This window comes from Nicotiana sylvestris, chromosome 2, assembly GCF_000393655.2.
Source record: "Nicotiana sylvestris chromosome 2, ASM39365v2, whole genome shotgun sequence".
NCBI classification, from domain to species: Eukaryota; Viridiplantae; Streptophyta; class Magnoliopsida; order Solanales; family Solanaceae; genus Nicotiana; species Nicotiana sylvestris.
Genome location: NC_091058.1, coordinates 49,606,623 through 49,616,042, shown reverse-complemented (window position 1 = coordinate 49,616,042; position 9,420 = coordinate 49,606,623). Strand labels below are relative to the sequence as shown.

At 34.2% G+C, this 9,420-nt stretch overlaps 1 protein-coding gene across 1 annotated transcript; it reads right to left on the bottom strand.

Annotated features, from left to right (window-relative positions):
* Positions 1-393: 393 nt before the first annotated feature.
* Positions 394-7,783, bottom strand: LOC104233858 (two-pore potassium channel 3-like). The gene is made up of 2 exons (XM_009787305.2): positions 6,511-7,783; positions 394-1,046 (listed from the first exon to the last, which is right to left on the bottom strand). Exons 1-2 carry the CDS (start codon positions 7,644-7,646, stop codon positions 896-898), a joined length of 1,287 nt encoding a protein of 428 aa, XP_009785607.1. The 5' UTR covers positions 7,647-7,783; the 3' UTR covers positions 394-895.
* Positions 7,784-9,420: the final 1,637 nt, after the last annotated feature.

Below are 9,420 nucleotides of genomic sequence, written 5' to 3'. Positions count from 1 at the left end.
TTTTTTCTACATTATGAAAAGAAAGTACTTTTGGTTGAAATGAATGAAAATACTCTTTTATATTATGAAAAAATTAATACTCATTTTGTTAGAAATTAAAAAAAAAAATACTCTATCTAAAACATGAAAAGAAAGTACTCTTAATAATATTTCTATTTAGGATGGGGTAGCACAGGGTGGGTGGTATGATGGGGTGGGCATGGGGGGGGTGGGGGTGGGTGGGTTATGACCCATTGTGGCTGAGGGTGGGGATGGGGAATAGGGTAGGGAAGGGAAGAGTTTTGGAAAATAATTTCCCTTCTTTTGATAGGGAAACATTCTCCTTCAATTGAAGAAAAATGAGTTCATGAGGAGAATATTTTTCAAAACATTTAAGCCAACCAAACAAGGAAAAAATGAGAAAAATTTCCTTAGTTCCAAACACACCCTATATGCAAGATCATTGTCCATGTCGCTTCCTTTAAGCTCGTCTCAGTCCAATATTATAAAATTGCACGTTATATAAGTGCTTTTCAAAAGTATAGTTCCCCAAAATACTTAATTATGTATCATACTGAGAATATCATTTTTTTTTTCCCTCTCTAAGATTACTTTTATCATATAGTTATATACAAATAAATTTTTCTGGCTTCAGAACTTTGCAAGATTTCCAAGACACTTACAAAATTTTTCATTCTTACTTCATCAGAAACTCTGCACTTTAGAACAAGACATCTCATCAGCAAGAATGGAGCACCCTTCCCATAAAACTAGGGAACTCAGGTTTCCCAATTTCTCCACCAGGCCATATTTACCAAGAAATTTTTCTCTGCCCTGTCCAGTTGCCAATCCTAAATGCTGCAACTCATGTTTTTTCCTCTCCCTACAATCCAATAAAAAACCGCCAATTAAACGTTCAATGGTGGTGGCTTTCCATTAGATCAGCAAGAGTAATCCTTCCACAGTTGCCAGCGTCCAGCCGTTCAAACTGTTTGCAAATCAGCATTACATCCTTGTCTGAGATCTTCCCCATCTCCTTCAGTTTGTATATCACATATTCTGCTTTACTGCAACACAGAGAAGATGCAAAATCAATCCACTGACACGTGCAAAAGCAGGCATAGCCGCATATTTCTCATAACCATATAATCAAAATTCCAGTAGGCATAGTTCAAGAATCAACTAGGACTAGTGGGAATTTAAGCCACAAACGACTCTGACAGTTGATCAAAGAAAGAGCAAGTAGTTTAAACAACAAACTGCAGTAATCATACAGTAAAAAAAAATTATCTATAAACATATCAGGTACAATCTAAAAAACCCTTCATTCAGCTTGGCAAACAACTCAACTAAACCAGATACTCTTATACTACATTTTTAAATATGCTATGCAATTCCCACTTTGTGTTTAAATTTCAGGTGACTACTTATCTAATTAAAAACGCTCAAATTGCAGGCAGGGGCGGACCTAGAGCATAGAATACGGGTTCTCGGGAACCCATTAACTTTTGCATAGACCATGTATTTATATTAAGAAATTCACTAAATATTTATAAATATCTAACTGTGAACCCAGTTATTATTGCATATTAATCTAAAATTACGGTAGGAACTCGTAAGTCTCAAATCCTGGATCCGCCTCTGATTGCAGGTGATACACTAAAAATTTTGTGCACCACTTGAGAGTTATGAACAGAAAGGTTACAGGATTGCACATTCGAAAACTAGATGGCAAATTGGAACCTCGAACGCTCAAAACAAAAGAAATTGGAACTTCGGATGGAAAGTCAAATTACCTCGCAATTATATTAGAGGCATGCACTCTACACTCTCATGATTGGGTTAAGACTAGAAGAACTCAAGCTACCTTAGCTTCATCGCACAGCTTCACAGAAAGGCCCAAAAATCATAAACCCAATTATACCCACACAAATATTCATGGCAGTCACTGGAAAAGAGGATTCAGATAATTTGACAATTCCAATTAAATTTTGAAATAGCAGTTAAATTCAAGAGACGGGAAAAGCTAAACTAAATATTTCTTATGACTCATTTCTTGGCAACATCTCCACAGAATAGTTTGGATTTATATGACACCAAAACTCGGTATTTATTTAGGCATGAAACGCCAATTTCTCCCAAGACAGTAGATGCAACTAAATAATCTTTTTTATAACATAAGCTATTTTACTGATAAAAAGTCCAAGAAAGTGCAGAAAAAAAAAATACAAAAATAAGGACTTGTCCTCCACAAGCTTCAGAGGGTCTAACAAAATATTTGTCAGGCTATATACAAAATTTTCCAGAAAAAGAGTAACTTTTCTTTACATTTGTATTTTACATATGAAATATGGTCTTTTTCCCCTTCAAAACATTTGCCGTTCCTCTCTAGCCAGACTGTTCATATAACATAGGAGTATAAAGGTTTCCCCTTGTCCATGGAATCCTATTAATTTATTTAGTTGTATTAAAGTTATTAAGCATTCCATGGAGTCAGTGCATTTCTGCCAATATTGATCCGGGAACGTGTACAAAAGATATTTACTGACCTTTAGTATGTGGTTAGACCATACCTTGAATTAGTAGGTAAAATGATTCATCAACTACCTATACTTGGGTACAGGTCAGAAATCAATCTGGCATATTCTTGAATGTGAAAGGCAGAGATCCTGAAGTTCTATGCAGTCTCAACCCAAAAGCAGCAAAACAAAAGACACTCATCTAGCTAAATAACTTGATTAAATTTACTACGACCAACACTCGACTTTAACTATCAGTACCACTGAACAATTGCTAGGGCTGTTTAAAATAACTGATCTACGTAGTTGATTGGTTCATAAGCTAGGTCCCTCTTCTCTTGCTAGTGGGATCAGAATAAGCCCATGAATATAAACAGGGACAAGCATGCCAAAGTTTATCCATGAGATGAGAGTTTGCAAGTATTTCAAAAGACACAGACCTAGCACAAGAAGCATATTTAAGCTGTTAGCTTAGCTATGTTAAATAAGTTCACTGAAAATGCTCCAAGAATCTTGAGCTATCACCTTTAATAAGCAACTTGAGGATCAAGTATCATGGTTCTTAGCAAAAACTCTTCTCCCTCAAGTTAAAGATAGCAGATTATTGAAATGATCTTGCTAATTGGCGTACTGCATGAGTAAATCCCTTCTAGTGTGTAACATATTCTTAATAGCAACAAAGCTAGATAATGAAAGGTCCATGTTAGTTCATCCTTATACCATGGAAATGTTACTACAGTGCATAGTAGAGATAGTTGCCATCTGAACTGAATAAAAAGTTGAACCAGAAAAATCATATCGAATTCATTTCGATGAGGTGATCAATTTGCATATTAATCAATCAAAACCAAATAAAACGAAACGAATTAACTCAAAAAGAATCAAAAACCAAACCTAATGAAACCAAATCAGACCGAACCGAACAAACACACTCCACTCACACACTTTAAGGCCATTGTTAGGTGTATGTTAACCGTAATGGTGCACCTGCCGCCTTCAAATTATGGGACCAAGCCTGCTTGTGATGAAGATTTTTTTTTTTGGATCAGGAACTTTGTTTCTGATGAAGATTATTCTTAATGGCTCCTACTTTGATTAAGTTAATGTCTTGCAGACCATATAACCGTAGAGTGGAGTGGATGTCTGGCAGTTCGCGGATCAAGACGTAGAACTAACCTAGTTCTTGCCTATAAATGGGCATGTTTTATCTATCAGATATCACGCATTAACTCAACTCTTCAGTCTTGTCTCTTGTTATTTCCCCTTTTGGGATCTTGTAAAGAGTAATATTGTGAGAAAATTCAGTATTGAAAACACTTTGTGCAAACCTCTTTATGAGTGAACTTTGTAAGGTGATTCTCTCTGGTTTGGGTTAACTAGATTATCGACTCTAAATCCGTACTCTTTGTTATATATTCTGGATAAAGTCGGTATGCTCCTCTCAAACAATTAAAGTTAAAATTGACCGAATCACTAAATTTTTTCGTCTTTAATGTCTTATTACTATCATTAAGGGTTCCTAAGAAGTACACCTTATTACGAGCTATGTAAGCTACTAAAGTTATGGCAGGCATATTCAGGTTATTTTAACAATTACTGATAATGTCTGTACAAGGTATACTAGCTACTACAGCAATAAAAAGAATGACTCTTTGATATAATTCAAAATGATGGTAATATTTTTGGACTAATTTACTTTACTCTGGCTGTCATGTGTTATCCTCCTATCTTCCTAACTTGGTGCCTCTTTTTTTTTATTGTAGATCAATGTACTCTGGAATGATTTTTATTTCATCCTGAACAAATTATAATATTTAATATAGCTATTGATACATGATGACTGTGTGCAATACTATAACTGGATAAAAAGATAAGAAAGGAAGCATTACAAAAAGGAGAGAAGGGGAATGAAATCTGAAGCTATCAAAATATGTAACTCATACAAGTGCATCTCATAAACTGAAACAATTTTTACGAGAAGTGTCATTAACAACTTTAACTACCCGGATTTTGGAGAGCTTACATGATGTATAGATCTTACATATCTAAAAGTTTAGACTTCTTCCTAAACAGGACTAAATCAAGTATAAAGGTTCAAAAAGTAAGTAGCTGCAGGCAGAAATCAAACCAAAACCACATTTTACCCTTTTGGTGCTCTATTAATGGAATGGAAAAGCTAAATTATCTCTGCATGTTAACTAGAATCTTATACACTCATATGTACGATGGTCGCAGTTTCTGCCTATTTCTGCATCTAAACTTAAAAATCAACATGCTTTCAACTTCTTCAAGTTCTAGTAACTTCTCTATGCTAAATTCATCTGGCTAGCATATCTCTGAAAGCTGTAAAAAGGAGGACAAATACCAACCAAATATACAAACATCAGGAAGATCAAGATCAAAGCATTGGTTGCATTGGAGGTAAAACAGTAAATACAGTTTCAGTTCGTACAGCACAGACAAGTTGTGAGAGTGAATCTAAAATGACCAGGCTTGGCAACAAATAAGTTTCATGATCAGCATGGTCACTTTAAGTGCAAAAGAACCAAATATATAAGAAAGTGGAGGTGCAACAAAGAGGATTTTTTCATCTCTACGTACCATGTACTGTGCCTTTTCTCTGAATTAGGTTAAGGGACGTTATATTTCGCATAGGTTATTTTGCATTTTCAAGCAAGGGCATTTCCGAATGGACCGATGTCAACAAATTAAGTCAGACCGAATCTTGGATGGCAACTACTGAAAAATTCACGATTCAAGCAATCATTTGTAATCTGCGTAGATCCAACACGGTCTTATGCATGTGTTTTCCAAATTTCACAACTTGCTAAACATGGGTCAAGCATTAGCATGGAGATAAGCTTGCACGGGCTCAGAGCACATATCAAGCTCAGTGTCTCCTTAATTATCTACATTTTTTTTATACATGTCTCCTTGGATTTTTTTAATGGAAAAAGTAATACATTTCATTAAAGAGTACCAAGAAAGTACCAGAAAGAGTACAAACTAGGAAATTTCCTTCTATACGTTGAAGGAATGCAAAAGATTTAACATATACCAGATACAGTGTACTTCCTAAACCATAAGTATTAACTCTTTAAACATCAAGATTCAACATGGAATATGTTTTCTCTCCTTAGATATCTATATTATTCAGTTATGCTCATTAAATTCTGAAAAGGCACGTCAAGCAACAAAAACAGAGCAAGTCATTAGAGGAAGGAAATCTGCAATTAAAAATATAAGCTCTGTGCTTCGCCAACGAATAAATCCTTGATAAAAGCTTTTACGCACATGACCATACCCTACTCCTTTGTTCCATCTACTTTAATGATGAAAAATTCTCTCTTACAAGGAATGAAGCCAATATATATCCTACCACCTGATTCCAATGAACCACTACCCTCTCAACATTGACCAATTTCTTTTTTCAGTTGGTTTGAACAGAAAACTTCTGTACCTTTTCTTGAACGTGAGAGAGTTCACCTACTACTACTGCACCCTGAATTCAGTATTCTAAGTGTGATGTTAGACAGTAAAGTATACTAGCCATAAAACCTGAAAAGCATTTAAGTCTAAGAAATAGGATCTTGTCGTGTTTACTCATAGCTACTTCACTTACTCTTTCGCTTATAAAATTAAGGGGCAAAAAAGACAAATCAGCTTTCCTACATAATAATTCCAAGAGATCCACAATCTACCAGGTATTTGTGTTTTCTGCCAAATTGATCGAATGAATGGTCCCATCCACAAATTAGTATTCTAGGCGAACTACAGATTTGAGTTTTGACTAATTTGTTTGCGTCAAAACTCAGGTTCCAACAGACGCAAACAACTAAAGTCTAAAGGGCAAAATTATATGACACTACATTCAAAGGTAAAATCCAAGCATATATCTCATCTACAGATTCCTTGAGTTTGACTATGGCAAGTATCAGCAAATAGAGTAAAAACTTATGAAGTTATTTTAAGACAAATAGCAATAATTTCAAGAGGAAAAGACAAATTTTACCTCACGAATCCATTATTATCAATGTCCGCAGCAAGAAATTGTGAAACAGTCAAATCCTGATCGAGCACCCATTTTGCCATTTTCCTATGACGTTTATCTACTCTGGCCTCAGCCAAATAAAGAAAGGCTCGAGCAACTGCAAGTGTAGACACAAGCAACCAAATGGATGCAAAGATACGACCGGCCATTGAATTGAACGCTCTATCGCCATACCCCACAGTGGTAACCGACATAACTGACAAATAAAATGCATCCAACCACCCAAGCTTCTCAACAAAATGCATAACCGCAACCCCAATTCCAATACACAGGACCACAACACCCAATGCCAGAGCCACTTTCATTCTTATCCTCATTCTCCCCTTCTTCACATCAATAATATAAGACCTAGCATCATGTACGCTCCCACTTTTAATACTCCTCAACAGATAGTTCTCTTGCAAATCAAGCACATAACTAACCATCCCAGTAAGCAAAATATCGATAAACCCGAACCCCACAAGCACAAACAAGATGGAAAACAACTTGGTAGGTGTACTATCAGGAGTTATATCACCATAACCAATAGTACACATAGTAACAATGCAAAAATACAAAGCATCAACAACAGGGTGAGTCTCAGTAGCCTTAAAATGATCCCTAAATAAAGAATAAATACCCACACCAAGAGTCAAGTAAAGAATCAAAAGCACAACACCTTGTCCTACAATTGTGTTTTTACCAAACTGGGGTGGCTTAGGATCTGGTGAATGGTCAATATCATTAATAGTAGCCATAGCTGGAGCAGTTTTGGACCTATGAAGATTACTCTTGGTCCAAGAAGGATAATTTGGGTCAAGCAACCAAGAATTGTGAATATCAGTGTTTTCAAGATTGGATTTTTGGGCAGAAGAAGAAGAAGAAGCAGAGAGCTCAGGAGAGGTGAAATTGTTAAAGGTGAAAGCGTCAAGAGCAGTGGCAGAAGCTTCAGAGGTACCAAAGATAAGGCGTTCTTTGAGTTCAGAAGGGGTAAGAGGGGGAGGGATTGAGATTTCATTGTCTTCAGGTAAAGGGCAAAGGGAGATAGGGGCTGGGTATGAGGGTGGGTGGGGTGGTGTTCTGGTGCTGACATAAGGGAGAAGAGGCTCTTTCTCCATTATGGGGTTTCGCCGGAAAACGGCTAATTCGCCTGTCGGAATACCAGAAACCAGGAGATAGTCCTTGAAAATGGCAGTTATCACGTGACACCCAATTTCTGAGTGTTGGTGCTATGGAACAGAAGAGACTATGAGAGAGGAATAGGTCTTGTTTGGCTATCGAATAGTAACAAATTAGAACATTAATATTATCCTTGGTACATTAAAAACTTACAATTAATTCTTTTTTGGCTATCAATCCATGACCTATTTAAGTGCAGATAATATTTAGTTAATGATTACTTTATTGGGCCCTCTTGCTTTTCACATTGAGCTTAATATCTATACTAGTATTAGTACCTGTGCGGATACGCGGACATTAATCATGTCAAATATTTAAGTTATTTGGATTGTACGTAAATAATCTTAAAATTTATACTTTTTCAGTAAATATAGATAATCATTGGATATTAACTACATGGAAAAAAATTAACCATTCATTCTATTTTTCTTTTTTGATATCATTCTTGTCGGTGTCATTGGATCCTAAAAATAGTCAGGAAGCAAATAATAACTCATATTTATGGCAAAATAATCAAATGTTGAGACAATGAATGACTCTTTGGATAAGATTTAACTCTTTTACTACTACATGAACTCTTATTTGGTGTGTTGATATCTCTTAAAAAAATATTTCTTTCTTAAAATTTCAGTTTCTAAAGCATTATTTTTCAATAATAATTATTTTTATAATAATGTAATTGAAAATGTTATTCTTAATTCAAAACTTATTTTAGTTGACTATCTAAAAATATAAAAAATTCTTTAGCTAGTGAATTTTTTACTCCATTTTGATATTTGACACTAACCATGTTAAATATCTGAGTTATTTGAATTATATGTAAATAACCTTAACATTTAAACCTTCTAAATAATTATAGATAATCGTCAAATATTAATTACGAAACACTACATGAAAAAGACTAACATTTTCTCAATTCTCGTAGTGATAATTTTATTTTTGCACTATTCTCATAGGTTTCATTGGAACCTAAAAATAGCCAGAAAGTGAAATAATAACTCATATTTATGGCAAAACACAAAGGTTGACACGATATAAACGATTTTTTGATTACGCCTCTTATACTACGGCTTGAACTCTTATTTGGTATGATTTTACCTTTCAAAAAATATTTCTATTTTGAAATTTCAATTTCTAAAACTTTACATATATTATAATGATGCAAGTGAAGATATTATCCTTAATTTTAAATTCACTTTAATCGGCTATCTAAAAATTTAAATGATTCTTTGGCCGGATTTATGTCAGTATGACTCCACTTTAAGTTTATCGATATCTCTAGCCCCAGAATTTGAATTTTTAATATCCTATATATACAAAAATTTTGTTCTTTGAATCATTAAATGTTAAATTAGTTGATTATTATTATAAAATATTGCATATATTGTCTTAAAATTGTCAAGTAGTTTATTTTTTGACACCATACTTGGTTTACCTCAATGCAAACTACTCAAATTGCATTCCAATTCAAATTCGAATATCATATCAGTTTGTTAGTAATAATAATTTTTTAAAAACGACACATAATGTAAATTAAAAAAAATAAAATATTCGAAAATATCCTTATCTTATAATCTATGTATTTGAGTTGAAAAACAATATTTGAAATTAATGAGATTAACTTTCAAATATTTTATACTCAACAAAGATGAAACATAAGAAGAAATTTGTTGTCATCTTTTATTTCTCGTTTTTAGATCTTTCTAACATTTT

Coding starts and splice junctions, on each gene's coding strand:
- LOC104233858 (XM_009787305.2), bottom strand. CDS start 7,646: ATGGAGAAAGAGCCTCTTCTCCCTTATGTCAGCACCAGAACACCACCC. Junction 1,047..6,510: donor GATAATAATGGATTCGTGAG/GTAAAATTTGTC, acceptor TCTGTGTTGCAG/TAAAGCAGAATATGTGATAT.